Below are 19,389 nucleotides of genomic sequence, written 5' to 3' on the forward strand. Positions count from 1 at the left end.
CAGCAGCGTGACGCTCACCGTGTCTGCAAGTCAGCATCCAGTCTTCTGCCACGCCCGCCTCGAATCCAGAGCTCCTAGACAAAAGGCAAAGAAAGGAGAAGAGGTTAGATCACAGACATTATTTGATTCCTTACCAGATTCCGGACCCAGCACATCTCCGAGCCTGGAAAGGACATCATTTCAGCACGCGTTGCTTCGCCAGCAGCAGCGCCGCGTTATACTCGCCAGTCCACCGCATCTTTTGGTAATATTCTTTAATTCGATGCATCTTTCTATGCCGCACCTATAAAGGGAGAGAAAACAGCAAGTTAAACTCATGCAACTTTTACCGGACGGTGTTTGGTAATACAGAGTCTTACCTGAACGCCATCAGCTGCCTCCAGGCAAAATTCTTTTGGACCCAGCTGCAACCTAACGAGGGAATGGAACAAGAGTGAACATCAGACATATTGAACTCTTTGAACTTTATAGACACTGGAGTCAATATTCCTCCGGAACTCCTTTAGTACCTTCAAACCAGTGAAGTAACTGGTATCTACGCGCCCCTGCATGCCATGCAGGATGGAGAGCTCATCATTTAAAAACATAAGGTGAGGTTACCAAAAGGGAATATCGGAGTTGATTAGTGGGGAGAACGAGAACTGTTGGGGGGCCATCACTAAAGTCCACGGGTGGCTAAATCCCTTTCTCCACTTGCAGGAGAATACTTCTATGAGTCCAGCAGACAAGATTAGGCGGGCCAGTCCAGACTGTCATCTCTTCACTACGCATCACGTTGGTGGAGACCGCAGCTGTCAGGGTCCGATCGACGCCCCTGTGGGAACCAGGTGAGCGTAACTGTTACCTGTCATAGATGTGGAATACGTCTGAGGAACATCCCATCGAAAGAAGGTTACCAGGTAAGAAAGTAACTTGTTCTTTGAAGGAACATTTCTTTGTACCCTGTCCAAGAAGCAGGAGAAGGGACATTTCTCCTTCAAGAAAGCAGTTTGTTACCTTTTTAGTTGTAGTGTGAGGGACAGAAGTAGGTTTTGACAAAGATAGGGAAAATTACTTTGACGGAATTCTGACAGAACCTTTTAGTATTAGTTTTGAGGCAGGGAAACCCCTCGTAGAAGCTAGGGACAGTAAGGGTCCTTTTCATTTCAAAATAAGTCTTATAACCAAAATCATGGCACCTTTGTGTCCGCATCCTTTTAGACGCACTTGCACTCACTTCTCTATATTTGCAACTGTTAACAAATACCTGTCCTGAAACAGTTAAAGTACCTAACGGATATACATTATATTTGTTCACATTGGAAATTGTCTAAATGTAGACCTGTACTTGTGAACTATAGGGCACTACCCTGTTTTAGAATAGATTGGTACTGCACAGACTCCATGAGTTGGGGCTTTTGTTTTTTGTGATATATAAACTGTATTTTGTATATAGAGATATGATGTTTATACATTGGCACAACTTTGTTCATTTGGATTTCTGATCACATTTTCAGGTAACTGCTGCTCGGCGGTTCTTAAAGCAGTCGAAGGAGTGGACCTTTCAAAAGTGCTACCTCTTGGACGCCAGCACAGTCTGTTCAACAGCTTTGAGGCAATACTAAAAAACCTGGGCCACCTGATCAGCCAGTACTTACCTGAGTTTTTGCAAATATTGCTCTGCCTGGTAGCAACAGTGTCCCATATACTTGATCAGCGAGAAAAGGTAAGAAGCATCTACCTTGCACCTCAAACGAGGCAGGTTACATGGGAGTTTGCAGAGAAAGCTGCCCTCACATATGATTTTTCATTTGGATAACTTTGAAAACATTGCACAGAGGAACATACTTTTACAGTACGCTGCCAATTGAAATTTTGTAAAGAAGCTAGTCTGAGGTGGTGACTGCCTGTGAATATCATTGGTAGATAATAACAGAAGGTTTTAAAGAGCAATTCCTGCTTGGTTTCTTTAATTTTATTTCCTCGCTATGTCTAAGACGATGTTGGTGCAAGCACTTTGTTACTTCAAAGTACATGACCAGCCTATTTTAGAAGAGAATGCTGTCCTTCTGTGGGTTTTACACTATAGATAAATGCCAGTCAGTAGTTTTCAGACACCTGTAGAAAGGTTTTGCAGTGCCCTAAACATGATGCGGGTGCCACGCAGTACTGTTTGTCATGTTTTCATCATTCCATGGTTTAACATTCTTTACCTTTATTTTTCTCCCACTTGAATTGCCTCTCCTCCTTCATAAGCAAATGGTCCTGTGTAAAGACTGGTAGGGGGTGTCTGTACTTCCGCTCTCTATATGGTATGGGAGAGGCACAGAGGACCCCCAGCCAAGATTCTCTATTATTGGTAACGTAGTCAAGCAATCAAGGCCTAGCTTCTCAGGAGGTGATGCAGGCTGGTTCTTAAGTACAGTGTAGTCCCCAAGCCCCCACAAAGGCATGTCCACACACTGTATTACTGAAAACAGTCTTTATATAATTAATATTCAAAGGTATGTACACGATCACAATAACGCACTTTGTACTCGGAAGTCAACAATGACAAATATATCCAATTCTAAAGTGGTACCACCAATGTTATCAAATCTCATTTAACGGTACGGTATGGTTAAAATGTAACACAGATCAATAACGAGGAAACCAGCAATAGAGGTAGGAAGGAACGCAAGATGGTTGAAACAATAGGCAGATTTCTGACCCCTACCCTCAGGCACAGTTCTGTGTGGAGATCCCCCCTCCCACCTAGGCAACCTGTAAATAAAGATATATAGAACAAGCCCAGTCCATACATTGTTCAATAGTCTTATTTCCTCCTATTAAGGTGTTACCCCCCCCCCCAATGTATCTGGTGGAGTAGAGTTCTTCGAAGATATGTCGACCGATCCTTCTTGAGTGACTCCCTTTAAAGCAGGAGCCACAGATCGCCGAGAGGCGTCGAGGAACTTGGCGTTCGGTGTCGGGGAATCGACGGCCCTTCTTGAGTGCCCTCCCTTTAAGGCAGGAGTCACGGGTCATCGAACGTCCGACGGAGAACAGGTTGAACTACGGCAGTGAAGTGGCAGCTTCGTTCCTAGCGGTGCTCGTCGACGACAGAGCTTTTTTATCCTGCAAGGAAGAGGCGTGCGGGGCACCTCAGTGACGATAGTTCTGGAACGCAAAGAGAGGATGAAGAACTGTGGCCCAGCAAGGGCGTTGAGTCGTTGGCGTCTCTGTGGTCTTTAGGTGGCGGGAAACCCACCGGTGGATGCTCCTCGGCGCGTCGATGGTCGGGCCTTCTCCAGCAGGATAAAGCGGGCGAAGATGCAGACGAGAGCGTCCGATGATCAAATGAAGTTCTTAGGCAAACGGGAGCACGGTGGCTCCGGTCGGTGACGGCAGTCGTCGACAGTGGCGGACAACAGTCCGGGTGCTTCTCTTTGGGATTCCGCGGCAGTCCCCGTCTCGGGTCGGCGGCCTGTCGAAGGTCTGTCTACCAGGGAGCTCTGGCAAAGATCAGCTGGTGCACGATGGTCCCACGTAGCTCGGGAAGAGGGCGCCTTTCGAGGTCCTCTCTGGGTCAGTCCTTGGAGACACAGCAACTTTCAGATTGTGAAGGAGAGCAACAGCAAGTCTTCTCGTCCAGCAGGGCTTCAAGGTCCAGCTTCAGTTACTCGTTGTAGTGGACTTCAGCTTCTGAACACGATTCCTAGCAGTGAGAGGTCCCCAGATATTCTGTTGATCTCCCATTCATTCCGCTGGGTCACACTCAAGCATCCAATCACGACTAAGGGCATTCATGCAGGCAGGCAGCCAATCAAGCACACAAGGTATTCAGGCCATTCACTTCTCTCCAGACACTCGCAACAAGTTATGTGTACTGGGACAAGTACCGAGCCATTCAACACTCAAACTGCATTCATGCCGGTTTTGGGCAGGGCTGTCTCAGTCATTGTGTCAACCACCAGATACTAGACATCCAAAACACAGAATGCATATTCGTCACACACTCTATTCACCCGGGTCCCACCCACAGGAGGTACCCACAACATACATCACTGGGAAGGCTCCAGCTAGTCTGGCCGAGCCTGCACAACAACACCATATATGGCACTTCCACCCAACAGCCAGTCAGGGGGAAGGGACAGAGTCAGGGCTTCCCAGGACTTTGGGAAAACAAGGTAATAGGTAATAGAAAGCAAGAGACCACAGGGGCCATCTTGTTTTCCATCAGGAATCAACTGATCCCAATGGCAGGGCCGGGGTATCCCAAAATGGAGGATACTCCGCGCACCTGTCAAATTCAGCATGGAGCTGCCACCAGCCCATACCCTGCTCTGCGGGCCACCCACAGGTGCCCAAAAACATACACTAGGGGCACAGGGTTGTACCCCCCCACCCATGGGTGCAGTAAGGGTATCCCAGGGGTCGGTTCACCAAACCAAAAGAGAGAGCTGCACTGCCAGGAGTCCCACATGAACTCCTGCGCGGAAAACATGACAGAACACACGATAAAAAGCAGCAAAGGACAAGGATACGGAGGCCCTGTCCCCCCTGTTGCATTTCCAGCATCACACCCTGTTCAGTACATTGCATTGCTAATTTACTGCAGCTTGCATGTGGTTGGAAGCATTTTGTGCAATTTGAAGAAATCGGTTAATATAATCAGGCGAACAGCAAGACTTAGACCTCCTGTAGAGTGACTTAGCGAAATAGGTTTATTTGAGACACAAGTTTATACTCATATTGGCAGTACAACTAATCTTGTCCTCGCTGGCTTACTAGTACATCTCTCCTGTTTCCCTTCCTGCACTAGCCAATTTCTCAAATAACTCTTGTTTTGGTGTGTTCCATAAGGTGCCGTATATGGTGCTTTTTCAGTCGCTTGGCAGTGCTTTTGAGTAAATAACTGGTCTCCTGGCTTCTTTTTGATACTTCCAATGCCCCCTTTCCCGCAACTGCTGCAGAGTCGCTTGTTCTCTCTTTGTGTTTTCCTCTAGACTCAGTAGGAAAGCCCACCTTGGATGAACAGGGTTACGCTACTTGGGTTTAGCCTGAACCACACAAGGTCTGATTGGTTGCGCTAGCCTATAATATGCAATGACATACTTCACTTTCGATTTGAAGATGGTCAATTCAAATGTCCAAGGCCGCTAGGTGAATAATTTAATCACAGTACATTTTTCTTTAATATTTCCTTAATTTATTCAGCCTACACATGTTTCGACACAAAGGTGTCTTTATCAAGGAAAGATGTGTTCCTGGTGATATGCTGTTTAAAAGGACTATTGGCTCTCCTAACGTGACAAGTGGTAGTCTTAGATAAGCAATCTGATCAGTAATTCGATAAATTTAGGAAAATGGTGCGGAAGTAGTCTTGTTGTTCCAAGCTCAGTGGCTTTTTCACGTTATATAACCCTTAGTAGGGGTCCGGGGGCCGCATTCACCATTTGCTTTTTTTTTTATCTGATTCTCCCTGGGTGTCATGATTCCTGCCTCTCGTGTCCCCAGCCCTCCAAGATGTCAGGCTGGAGCCAGGCCACGATCACCTACATGGCCCTCAAGGGCCTCTCCATCCCTCCAAAGACCCACTTGGAGTCAGACTTGGCGCTTGTGGCACCAGACTCACTCACTCCCATAGGATAACCTTGAGGATTGGACTTGTAGCGCATTGATGGGGACAAGATGGATGCCCCCACATATTTCGGTTCCCAGAACTGCATGTGCAGTCTAGTCTTTTGGGTGTGGTTCAGCCCAGAGACACCTGGGATACCCAGAGACTATTTAAGCCACGCCCAGGCTGAGAAACATGCTTTGTGTTTTCTGCACCTGCAGCGTGACACTCACTGTGTTCGGATCGGTCTCCAATAGGCCTGCATCTTTCTTCTGCGCTCAGCTCCTGCAAGAACACCGTTAGGAACAGCCTTACCTTGCGGCGCTTTTGCCCATCATTCATCGCTTCTTTTGTTCTGCGGGCATCTTCGGCGGTGTGATTCCCATCCTGGCCCGCCGCTTCCTAAGGGAAAAGAACAGAAAGGCATTAGTAAGCATTCAGCAAATCTTCGCTTATTTTTAAAGACTGTACGAGCTTCAAACGCTTACCTGAATCCAAGCCGCTGTGGGGGAACTCTGTCTCCGGAACTTCTCATCCATCTGCAAGAGGGAAAGACACTCCAGGTTAGCGTGGAAACATCTAGAGGGGACGAATACCGCGCTTACTCACTGCATTTCTTCTTCATAACCGGCATCCATGCTGAAAATGTTGCAGCACTTAAAAGAAACAGAAGAAGAACTTAGTTCAATACAAGTACGAAAGGGTCGCATCGCGCATCACGCTCTCACTCACCTTCAGCGCTACTCATCTCAGCAGCACGTCGCCATCCCCGGACGCCGGCCATCATCTAAGGAAGGAAAGGAACGAAGTTAGAGAACTGTTCAAAAGACTCATTATACTTACCTGTCGGACTCTTGCCAGTGAAGTAACTAGGCAGCAACGAGCCCGCATCAATCAACGTGCCCCTGCCCTGAAAGCAGGACGGAGAGCACACTTTCCAAGAAAAGAAGGTGAGCTGTGGATCAAAGGGAAGGGCTGGACCCCGGGAAGAAGGGGTTCAAGTACACAGAGACAATATGGAGTTAAACTCTACCAATCCTGTGTTTCAGGCCCAGTCTCCAGTCGAGTAGACTCCAGGGAAGGGTTCGAGGTTGTAAGAGGTCAGAGCAGGCTGAGTGACGTCCCTGTGGATACGAGGTGAGCGTTACACTGGGGGTGGTGAGTGGAGCCTCATAGGTCTGGTGTTACAGAAAGTCTTACCCCGTTTCAGGACACCTAGCGCACTGCAAGACGGATCTACTCACCTTCACTTATTGACTGAACCACACAAGGGTTTGGTAGAATGGCGCGCAGTCAGGCTTAGTCTAAGGAGGGAGTAGGGCTTTAGTGAGGTACAAAGAACTCTGAGCACACGCTTAGTCCAAGAAAAAACAGATACACTTAGAGGTTATATAGAAAATTGTTATTTACTATATACACTAAGGCAATTAAGTTGTCAATGTAACTCTATGGAGGACTGGAGGTTGCGAGATTCAGGCGTTCTGCAACCCTGAGGATCAAGCAAGCAAACTCCAGGTAAGTTTTTACCACGAGCAGGACAGTACCTTCAAGTGAAGAAGCAGTTGCTGCAGGACGACCCCAGCGGTGTGGAGACAGCAGACCTGGTCACAGGTTTCTCTGTCTTGGGGACAGAAGAAAGGGACGTCAGTGCTTCTGGTGATAGCTCTCATGCAGACAGATGGCCAGCAAAGGATCTTCGCGATTCTCTCTTGTTGGTGCTTTTTTCAGGCTTGGGTGAAGGACGGTTGTCACAGCGGTAGTCTCTTCTTTGTTTCTCAGTCCAATTCTCTTGTGAGGGGACTTCGGGAAGCTAGCTTGAGTCACTGCAGGCTTGGGAGGATGCCCACAAAGTTCCAGGTGAAACCACGCTTCGGGTGACAATGTACAGCGATGCAGCACAGATCCCCGTCTATTGGTGAATTTTAGGCCATGGATGTTGCAGCTTTTCCAGCGATGGTGCAAATTGTAGTTCTTCTTGGCACTGGTTAGGCTCACCAGTCCAAGGGAGGAAGTTGTTGTGTTCGAATCTTGCCTGTCACTTCAAATTTGAGGTCGGGACAGCAGCAGTTACTCAGCAGGCTCTGGCGGTCACTGGAAGTTGATGGCAGCGTCCTTCTTTGTCCTTCTTCGTTCTTCTTCGGAATCTTCTGTTCCAGTGGTCAGCTGAGGTTCAGCTCCAGGAGCTTGGAATTTATCCAGGAACACCGACTGAGTCTTCCAATCATGACCCATGCACAATTTAAACTTGAGGGGTGGTTGTCCAAAGGGGACAACCAGCCTCCCAGTCTGAACTGGTTTCCATCAGGCACACTTAAAGCCAAAGGATAGGGGAGTACCAGTCGGCGACCAGTGAATCCTCTGCCACCCAGAAAGGTAGAAGATGATATCGGAAAGGACAAGTCCTCTTGTTCAGGGCTTAACGTACAGCCACCATTTTGGGTAAATGGTGTCCCTTGTGTCTCCTACCGCATATGCAAAGGCAGCCTGCGACACAAGTCTGCAAAAAGTTATGGGAGAGTTAAGAAAAGGGGTACAAGGTCTCCCCTCAGCACTCCACATAAGGTGGGGGTGTACTGATCTCGCAAAAGAAAATACAGGTGGGATAAAAAGTATCCCCCTGCCTGGGTAACAGTGAGATGACCGAGGGAAAATAAAGAAATACTTAAGTAGACGCTCTAGGAGCTCCCAGCAACACTGCACAGAAAAAGCTGGACGAAAGCATGACTTCAAAAAGTGGTAAAAAGGGTTCCCACAAGCAGCGTAAACTAATGATCGAGTGTGGAAAAAGGATCCCACTCACTCCGGAGAACTACTCAAAAATCCAGGAGTCCAGCAAAATGTGCTGGGGGATTCGCACAAAAAGGGAAATCTACTGTAACACTTCGTCTTTTCAGAAAAGAATGGCTTTTTATGCAGCGTGAGCCCAGAATACTGTGATTTGTGTGTGCCATGAACATTTTGTTACCACTAATCTTGACAACCTAGAAACCCCAAAGCCTTTTAATTTTTTCATCAGACAAGCTTATATCTCTGGTGATCCGGGGAGCTTGAACTCGGGCATCAGGAGAGCCCTTCCGACACTAGGCACCTTCGATGTTGAGCCGTGACACAACTAAAAGGTTGCATTTGGAGCTTTTCAAGACACTTAAATGAGTGTGTAGTTGTATTGCAAACATTAATCCCTAACGGCCATGACCCTGATTAGTGACAAATTGTTTTCCCATTACGTTTCGGGGCAAACCTCCCTAATAGTTAGATTATGCTGAGCTCTGTTGGCTCCAAAGTATAAGGACGAAAAATATCAGAACCTAATTTATAAGAAAAAGGGAAGAAGGCTCATGATCTATTTTATTTTTCTGTCTTGCCTTATATGTGCACCTACAGGCCATGTTCTGTTCCCTTAAAAACATTGCATTGCTGCTGTTTTTTTCTTCATTTGTGTTGCTTTGCAGGTAGCAGCGAGAATAGGTTGTGTAATATTAGGAAAGATTTTCTTTTTGCGACTGGCCCTCCATAGCCATCTATGGAACCACCCATCTTTTTGCTTTTGTTTTTAACCTGTTATGATTTTTGAAGGGATTTAAAGCCTTTTTACTTTACTTACCTTAGCACTGATCAGTCTTTATGGGGTATAACAGTGTTAATAAAGAATGATTATATGTCGAATCATGTTTCACCGAATTTTGTTAAAGAATAACACATATATCGAATTGTTTTTATGTTGAACTATTTCATGAAGAATATAACAATTCTATAATTTATCTTTTACATGTTATATCAACTTTTTTAAAAATACGTTAATAGTATAAAAAGCAGAACGAGAATTATAAAATACAATATTTTAGTCGACCAGTAGGTGTCGCTCTACTGGTCATTTTTCTCATACGTATGTATAGGAACAATTGCTGCCATTTTGGATTTTTCGTGTCCGATCGGATGGAGTGTCTTTCTGGAGTTCCAGTTGTTTTTTGGTTTTTTGGATTATTTTGAAGGTTTTTTTCATATGCAACTTTTTTTAGTTCCATGGATTTTTTGGACCATGGATTGGATGTATTTTGATATTTTTTGTGGATTTCCTGGACGGTGGATTGGATCTGGTTTTTTTTATTTCATGTTTTCGTACTTTTTTGGGTGTATTTCGACTATGGATTCTTATTTTCTTTGTGTGGATATTTGATGTTTCTGAACTTGGTGTTCAGAGTGGTAAGTGAGTATCTTGTTTTTTATATGTTTATGTTAAATGCAACACTGTTCAGATAAGCTATTTTTTCCTGGTTTTCAAATGCAATTACACATTATTTCAGTCACTGCTGGTTGTTCCGATATTTTTTTCCTTGTACTGTGTTTTTTTCTTTAGAGATGCATTGGGCTATTTGCAGTTCCTGAAATGATTGTTCTTTTTTCAGATGTACCAAAACGCACCATAATGTAGGATTGCAAGTTTTAAATGACTGTCTAATTCCATTCTGCCGTCCCTCTAATTTATAGTTTGTTTTTGCATTTTCATGTATTACTGTTGAGTAACAATTCCACAGATTTGTACTAAAACGTGGTCTTCGTGTGCCACTCCTCGTCAATTGTCAAATCCAAGTTGAGTCATAATAATCCAAATTTGCTTCCAAAAAAGCTTAATTTGCTTTAGAAGTCAGTTTGTGTTAAAAGTTCATAAAATTCCTCTACATGATTCTCTTGTACAAAAGCTAATGCAAACAGTAATTTTATGTTGTATTTAAATTCTAAATCGTCAGTATAAATTCTAAATCAGGATATCTATTTTGCATTCCATTTTGCTGTATATTCCACCATAATGAGTGTAAAATGAAAAGGACATCCTTGAATTTTACTTTTCGTCAAGATTTCCGTTTTTGCCTTGATTTGTTGTATTTCGAAATCTAATATTAATTCTTGTTCATTTGGGGAGATTTTTTCTTTAATAAATCTATATAATTTGCTTATAATTTTCCTCGGATTTAGATGGCATTAGTGCGTGTATTAGCAGAACTAAAGTGTCTTCTATAATCCCGTGAACACTGTAAAACTCAAAATGGTTTTGGGCAGACCTAGAAAGTAGCGTCAACTTGCCACTGTTTCGGATATTTCAAATATTCAACGTTTTTAGTGGTTCCGAAGCTTAGTAATCTTCTATTTTTCCGCTGTCCCACAGTAAAAGGTTTTCATTTTTAGAAGTTACCATCCATTGTGGTGGAATTTTCACATCTTGATATCTTTCTGGAGCAGGCAGAAAGTGTGCTTTCCTTTGCCGGTGTTTACGGAATTGTCTTTGTAGTAGTTTGACATTAGGCATTTGGCCTGTTACATGAAAAATCGTTGCATACTCTCTTTATTATTGAGCCACTGGGCTCGTTTTCATTTGAATCTACAAAAGCAGTCATATCCGTAATTTTTTTTTTTATTACTACCTTGGTGCTGTTTAGTATGTGGTTCTGTGTACGCTCAATAACGATCTTCTCCCCCTGTGTTACAGCTCTTCCTCAGCAATTGTTCACGTTAATCAGCACTTTTCCAATATATTTTATTGTTTTTCTCCTTTTCTGAGTTCATTATAAATCCTTCTATAACTAGCTGGTTTTCCTTTTTTTTGATTCAATATATTTTAGCCTTTCACTCATTATGATTAACTCTGAAATGAACAGAAAACCTTATTATACTAACTGAAATGTCATTTAAGGACTTTTTTCAATTCATGAGTTGCTTCTTCTAAATGTTCGAACTATTTCTTTCACTTCATTTTTACATAGGGTCCTTTTCTCAAAGTGTAATGTTTACTATCGACATTTGTTCATTTCGTTATACACGTTACATTATATGAACTGCTCTCATGTTTCTAATTGCATTTCGGTAATCATATTTTCGTTATATGCTATTTGTTATAATATACCTTCGATATATGGGTTTCGTTATAAAGACATGTAACGTCTCTATGGCTATCGGTGCCGGACACTATCCTCCATTACGAAATTCCTTATTTGTTTTAAGCCGTCCACATCACCTTGCTACATAGTGTGGCCAGGTTACTTCGTATCCACTTTTCTTTTTTTTTTCTTTTTTTTTTTGTTAAACGTGTTTATTTTTTGTTCGATACACAAGAGAACATACATCATAACAAACAAAGGTTTTGCAGATTATTAAGCCCAATCAGTCCCTTTTTTTTCCGCTAGCCTTCCCCCCCTCATCCCGCCAACCCTCAGTCCTCACCCAATTCTTGGTCGTCTGCTCGCCGTTCCATGACTGTGTCCTCCGCCGATAAGGCGTTTGCCAACGCACGTGGCTTAAATGTTAGAGCCGGATAGCTCTCGTCGTAGTCTATTAACGGCGACCAGATGTTTGTGAAGCGGTGAAGTCGACCTCTACTTGCAGCTGTGATTTTCTCCGCTATGAAAATGTCCCATAGTTTAAGCCACCACAGGATCATTAGGGGGCCCTCCGGAGATTGGCATGTTCGCGCTACCGTGATCTTGGCTGCTAAGAGGAGCTGGGTTAGGAGGGCTGCTGTTCTGCCAGATCTTGGGTATATGCCTGGGATCGGGGCTCCTAGTAGGTTTGATTCCGGCTCCAGGGGCAGCGTGATCTTCGTTATGTCCGCTATCGCCGCCGTGCATTGGGATCAGAACTTTGCGACCACTGGACATGACCACCACATATGTATGAATGATCCTGGGAGGCCACATTGGCGCCAACAGCGGGGGTCCAAAGACTGGTTGATGTGGTGTAGTCGGAGTGGAGAATAGTACCATCGTAAGAGTAGTTTATGGGCACATTCTTGATTAGTGATGCAATAGGAAGAGGAATGGGCACAAGCCCAAATGTCTATCCACGTCTGGTCCTCTATCGGATGATCTAGGTCCGCTTCCCATTGAGACATGGCGGTCGCTCTGGTGGTGAGAGAGTTTGTCTGCATTAGCTTGTATATCGTCGAGATCCGACCTTGGTGTGGGGGGTCCGCTAGAGTCAGCTCTATGGGGTCCAATTCTCAAGTAGCTGCCACGCGAATTGATGGATGGGAGCACCAATGTCGTAGCTGTGCGTAAGAGAATCTGTCAGTTTCCCTTAGGTTAAAGGTGCTCTTACATTGGTCAAAGGTGGGCGGTCAGCCCTTTTCAAAGAGCTGGCCCAGGGAGTCGAGACCTCCTGCGATCCAGTTATTAAAATTCGCAGGGTGGGCTCCTGGCGAAAATGTTGGGTTATGGAAGACTGGGGCCGATGGGCTCAGGTCCCTTGGGATGCCCCTATATTTGCGTGTCCATTCCCAGGCTTTCAGGGTATGCTTGGTGGAGGAAAGCATGGTGGGCCATGTTCTTCTGGAGGTGGGAGATGGATGCAAAAGGAAGCGGAGGGTGAGAGGCAAGCAGGATTGTTCCAACTCGGTCCATCTTGGTTGATTTGAGCTAATGATCCAGGCTTGAGTGCGGGCTAATTGTGCTGCAGTCTGATATTTCTGGAGATCAGGGACTCCCAGGCCTCCTAGGTGTGGACTGGTCAACATCGTTTTCATTGGGATTCTTGATCTTTTACCCTTCCAGATGAAATGTAACACCGTCCTCTGGAGACGTCGAAGCGGTGGCCTGGGGATCAGGACAGGGAGCGCAGAGCAAGTATAAAGGAGTCGTGGGAGGAGGTTCATCTTGCACGCCGCTATCCGGCTCAGCAATGAGATCTCCTGTGAGCGCCAACGATCGAGGTCCTCCTCTAGGGATTTAAATAGTGGTTGGAAATTCGCCCGATAGATGTCCTCTGAGTGGGCTGTGATCTGGACTCCCAGATAGGGAATTGCCTTTTCCGATAGTCGGATCGGGCAGAGGGCTTCAAACGACGCTTTATCCTCAGAGTTCAGTCCTACCCCCAGGGCGGAAGATTTCATAAAGTTTATAGTGAATCCCAACGCTTTACCAAAGGAGTGCAGTTCCGCCAGGGAGGATCTTAGCGGTTGGGTGGCGTCCGTTATGGTTAACATCAGATCATCCGCGTATAACGCTATTTTATGTTGAGTAGGACCTACTTGGAGGCCTTTAACTCTGGGGTTAAGACGGATTCGCTGGGCCAAGGGTTCCATAATTAGGGCGAAAAGCAAGGGGGATAGGGGGCATCCTTGTCTGGCCCCACAAGATAGGGGGAATCGGATCAGATAGAAAGCCGTTGACTCGGAGCATGGTTTTTGGGGATTGATAATTCGCCAGGATGAATTTCTGAAATGTGGGGCCAAAGTGAAAAGATTCTAGAGTGAGTCGGAGGAAGGACCAGTCCACCTTGTCGAAAGCCTTAGTCGCATCCAGAGCCAGCACTGCCAGTTTTCGTGAGTCTCGTTGTGCGATCTCCACCAAGTTCAGGACTCTGCGAATGTTGTCTGGGGCCGATCTATTCATTATAAAACCTGTTTGGTCCGGGTCGATAATGTCCAGGAGCACTTTCGCCAATCTGTTGGCCAGCACTTTTGAATATATTTTGGCGTCCAAATTCAATAGGGAGATCGGCCTGTATGCCGCTATGTCATTCGGGTCCTTCCCTGGTTTCAGCGCCAAGACTGTGATTGACTCTTGCATCAATGGGGTAGTTGTTCCAGAGCCAGCAAAGGAGTTGAAAAGAATTGTCAGGGGGTCACCAACTGGGGGCGAAAGATTTTATAGAAGCGGGTCGCAAACCCGTCGGGGCCTGGGGCTCTTGGTTTAAGACTCTTGATGGCTTTGTCTACTTCTTCGCTCAAGATCGGGGACTCCAGTTCGTCTCTGGTCGTTTGGGAGATCTGGGGGAAGCGCTGCCTCTCGGAGGTAGGATTGTTGGTCTTTGAGCGATCTAGGAGATGCCGTCATCGTGTCTGTAAGATGGGTGACCGCAATATGCTGTCTGTCTCGTTCTGCAAATTGGACTCTCCCTTGCGAGTCCCGGAGTCCTAGGATTGTGTTTCGCTTCTTGATTTTTGCCAGCTTCTCCACCAGGAATTTGTTGGCTTTGTTTCCTTTAGCATAGTAACTTTGCTTGGTTTAGGCCAGCATCTGGGCTGTGCCTTCCGCATAGTGAGCTTCCAGTTTGTTTCGGGCTATCTGTAGAGCTCGGTGGGTTCTAGGCGTCCAGTTCTTTGCTTTGCATATTGCTTCCGCTTTCTCCACTTTGTCCTGCAGGGCCTGGCGGATTTGTCGCTTCTTTTTGTGATAGGCCGCTCCTTGGGAGATCAAGACCCCTCTTACCACCGCCTTCATAGCGTCCCATGTGGTGGCCGGTGAGGTGTCCTCGTTCTTGTTTTCCATGAAGAAGTCTTTGATAGCTTTCGCCGTCACGTCTCTCAGGGCCATGTCGAAGAGCGACCATTTGCGTTTCAGAGGTAGATCTGGGTCAGGAGCTCTCATCGTCAATATAATTGGGGCATGATCCGATAGGATTCTGGGGCCGATGATAACGTCGTCTGTGAAGGCTAACGCCTGGGGAGAAGACAACAGGAGATCAATGTGGGAGTAGGTTCTGTGGACATAGGAATAGAATGAATAGTCACAGGAGTCTGGGTGTAGAACTCTCCAAGTATCCACCACATCTAGAGTTCGGAAGCACTTGAGTAGAGCCGTCGCAATGCTATAATCTTTGAGCCGGGGGGTGAGATTTATCCCTAATTGGGTCTGGGACTCTGTTGGAGTCCCCGCCTATTATTGTCTGGCCCTCTATAAATTGTGATAGGGCTTCCTCCAAGGTAGAATAAAATTCCTCCTGCTTTTCATTCGGTGCATAGACCGAGATCAGCGAGTATACTTGGCCAAATATCTGGCATTTGATCACTACAAATCGGCCTTCCGGGCATAGTAAGGAGTCTAGAATTTGAGGATGGAGATCCTTGGTGAAGAGTATCGCTGTTCCCCCTTTCTTGGTGCCATTCGATGCTATAAACTGGAGCGGGAATTGTCTGTTTCTAAGTCTAGTGAAATCCGCTGGGATCAGGTGGGTTTCTTGGAGAAATACCACTGAGGCCTTTTCATCCTGCATACGTTGTAGAATAGATTTCCTCTTCTGTGGCGAGTTCAAACCTCTGACGTTGAGCGTCAGGAATCGGACTTTCTGGTGTAGCTGTAGGGTTTCCTGCTTTGCTTCAAGTGATCGAGAGATCGTTGGAGGGGAGGGACGGTGGGGGTCAGGCATCATCCGTGGGCTTAATTTCGTTGTTGCTCTCCAGTGATCGTGTTTTCTGAACCCTCCAACGGGAGGATAAACTTAACATTTTAGGGGAGGCCGGAGTTTCGTTTCCGGACAGTCCCCCAGCCAACAGGGCTTTCAGTGGTCTATTAGCCAACAGGGCTAGGGCCATCATTCTTAACTGGGTTTGTCTCCAAGGGTGAGAATGTGGTATACACCTTGGAGTGGGGGGTATGGACCGTGAAGGTCCCGCGGCAAACTTATCAGCTAACATACCTCAGCGGGCAAGAGGCTCTGAGCCGAGGTTCTCGTTGAAGTGTCTTATTTTCGGCGTCTCTGCGTTTTTGACCAGGGCTGATGGGCCTGCTTTCGAGGAGGCTGGTCTAGGTCATCGGGAGTTGAGGTTGGACTGCGAGGAGGCGAAGATCTTGGAGAAGCTGAGTGTAGGATCGATTTGGTATCCTCCAGGTGACTTATCGAGCGCTGGGTCCCTTGGTAGGTGAATGAGAGGGCTGTTGGGAATAGCCACCGGTATCTGATCTTCTGGCTCTGTAGAAATTGGGTCATGGGCTTGAGAGCTCTCCTTTTTTGGAGGGTCATCAGGGAGAGGTCTTGTTAGATCTGTAAGTGTGTGCTCATGAAGGATAGTTCATCTTTAGTGCGACTAATCGCTGCCAGAGCTTCTTTAGTGGAGTAGAAATGGACTCGAGTGATCACGTCTGGAGGGGGATCTGTGGGTACCCCTCGTCTCGGGTGTAGCCTGTGGGTTCGGTCAAGATCAGTTGGGTCTGGTCCAAATGTGGGAGAAGGGTTTGAAAGAAGTTTCCAATGTATTCTGGGAGGTCTTTATCTAGGATGGATGAGGGCACTCCGCGAATGCGCAAATTATTTCTTCGGGCCCTGTTTTCCAGGTCTTCCTGCTTAAATTCCAGGAGCTCGCTTTTATCCTGAAGGGTCCGGATCGATCCTTGCATCTCTATTATAGCTGCATCGTGGCTCTGAGTCAGGTCCTCGACTTCACCTAGTCTCTGTTCAGCTTCTGTAACCTGTTGGTCCGTGCGTTCTAGTTTCGTGGTGAATTCAGAGATGCATGATCTAAATTCTTCCTTAATCTCCAGCATAGAGGCCTGTATATCCCCTTTCGTTGCTAACTTTCCCTGTTCTTCTGAGGGCTTTTGTGGGGTAAGTTTCTGAGGGTCTGTTTTCTTGGCTTTATCTGTAGTTAACAACATCGTGGAGATATCCGAGTTTTTGGATCCCTTTATGGCCTTCGTCATTGTAGTGGTTTCAACGCTCTTGGGAGTCCAGATGGGATGTTGCAATAGGTTGATCAGTAGGTCCTCTGCTCAGGTGGGGGTCTGAAGCTTTGCCAAGGTTGCCCCCAGGAGCAAGCAGGCCAGTGGCAGGGATGGTGGGCCGGGGCGCCCCAGGGAGAGGTTGGGTCGGAGGGGAAGATTGGGCCCTGTGTGGTGGGCTTGGGCACACCGATGAGGGGGGGTAGCTCAGGATCAGTCCTCCGCAGCTGAGAGGCCGGGCCTGTCCGCAGTTCGCCCCCAGGAATCGCACAGGGTTCGGGGTTTGTCAGGTAGGGAAGGCACTTCCTCGCCATGGCATTGGTCTCGGGTCTCTAGGGGGAATTCTCTGCGCCACCTTCAGGGGAGAGACAGACCGAGGCCTCCTCCGGATCGATCCTGCTTATGTGCTTTTATTTTGTTCCGGATGCGGGGCCTTATCGGGGCTAGGGACAAGGCCTGCGGGGATTGCGCCACTCGCAGATCAGGAGCGGGGGGACCGCAACAGGTGCAGGCTGTATAACGCCGCAGGGGCGCCTACCTGGGTTCCGGAGCTTCTCGTCGCTTCCCCACCGCGGCTGTACCGCCATTCGCTTTCAGCCAGGTTCCTCGGGCAGGTGTAGAGGCCGGGCCACCACTCCACGCGATCCAGCGCTCTCGGGCTCCGGCAGCTCCGCTACTGATGTAGGTCGCGTCCCGCCTCGGGGAGGATCGCAAGGCTCCGGGACCCTCTGCAGATGGTGCGACGGCCCCGCGCAGGCCGAGCCGAGGCAGTTTGCCCGAAATCCGCGGGTCCGCCCCACCCTCACAACCGCCCTCCTCCGGGATGCCACAGTTGTATTGACTGTTGCTTGGGGCTCTTCGTCGATCCCTCAATTCCGCTCCGACTTCATCTGGGTCGATTATTCGTTTATGCCTCGATTAGGCCGCCTCAGTCGCTCCGCCCGACACTTACTTCCCCGGACTGGGATTGTCGCACTCGGCGACCAGCTTGGAGGCGAGATCCTGGGCCCAGGGGGGGGGGGGGTCTTTAAAGGAGCTATTTTAGCAGCTCCGTGTCCGCCAGCCGTCGCCGAAGGTTCCAAGGGGTGCCTCAGACTCTCATGCTTCCCTGGAATAGCAGATTAGTGGTGGATGCCCGCTGCAAGGGCTGCATTTCGCTGGATGCCGCGGGACTCAAGCGGAGGCCTTTAAAGGAGCATCCACATCGCTGGCGCTCCAGGCCACGCCCCTCCACTTTTCTTTTGTTTTAAGTAACATTTCTCTTACTTGCATGAGGTATCGAAGACAGGCTGGTGGCAGCGAATATTTTTCTACCGTGTTTTTAACTTTTCGAACGTGCATTTTTTTTTTTTCATTTTACTGCATAATGCAATTTACTGTACTGTATACTCTAAAATGGCTGTGCCACAAGATGTATTCCTGCCATTTGGCCATCTTGTATTTTGGGTTTCTTCCTGCCCTTCCAGGGCCGGATATTCCATATAAGGCAGTCTCTTTCCCAGGCAAAGCGGCAGTATGTGATTGTGCCCATATGTGGTGGCTGGGACTGTCTAGTTCAAGTCCACTTCCTGGTCAGAGTTTGTGTGTTGCTGGGCAGATGTTGTGGCCGGAGAATATTTTTTTTTTATTTTTTAATTTTGGTTCGTTGATAAAATCAACCTTTCAAAAAATGTTCTTCATACCAAATTAGAATATTTATAAAAATACAAAACAACCTAGTAAATACATATAAAATTAACAAAAGCATAATGAAACAACAATCCATCATATGGGATAGGGATAGGCCCTGCTAGTTTGAGTAGTGCTGATTTTTGCTATTGGTGGGCTTGTTGGCAACTCCAGCTCAAATTTGAGATAAATTGAGGACTACTGCAGCCATTCTTCAGATTGTCATTGGACCTTTTCGAAGAGAAGCATCCTGCTGAAGACACATGGATTGTTGCTAACCAGCATTGCCTATCATGCGCTGCTTGGGCTGGTGCATTTGGGACTGCTGGCACTCTCGCGGCCATTGATTGTTCTATCACGCTGCTGCTCTGCTCGGCTTAGCGGTCTAGTGATTTTCAACATGGCCGCCGCCGGGAGGTACTTGTTTCTTCTCCTCCCGACAGTCGGCGCTTTGCAACCCACCACTGTGGTAGCATTTTGGGTCCATGCGCTAGTATTCAGGGACGTAATTTCACCAAAATGCCAGGGTTAGCAAAAGTGACATCACACAATCCTTGACCTCTGATGACATCACAGAAAGTGCTGTCATCTGACACCACCACGAAGTGACATCACGGGAAGCGGTGGAGCACGACCTTTCACTCCTTGACAAAACAGCAAGTAGCATCACATAGCATTGTTTCTAAGTACACTATGAAAAATATGGTTACAGTA

The 19,389-nt window shown here is 46.9% G+C and overlaps 1 protein-coding gene across 1 annotated transcript in view; it reads left to right on the top strand.

Moving 5' to 3' along the window:
- The window catches only part of UTP20 (UTP20 small subunit processome component), a 1,390,303-nt gene that overhangs the window by 612,907 nt on the left and 758,007 nt on the right, over positions 1 to 19,389 (top strand). Inside the window, exon 27 of the mRNA XM_069629877.1 lies at positions 1,497 to 1,705. Coding sequence (XP_069485978.1) covers positions 1,497 to 1,705 — 209 coding nt within the window. The remainder of the gene's footprint in view (positions 1 to 1,496; positions 1,706 to 19,389) is intronic.

Source organism: Ambystoma mexicanum, chromosome 12, assembly GCF_040938575.1.
Source record: "Ambystoma mexicanum isolate Mex_15411 chromosome 12, UKY_AmexF1_1, whole genome shotgun sequence".
NCBI classification, from domain to species: Eukaryota; Metazoa; Chordata; class Amphibia; order Caudata; family Ambystomatidae; genus Ambystoma; species Ambystoma mexicanum.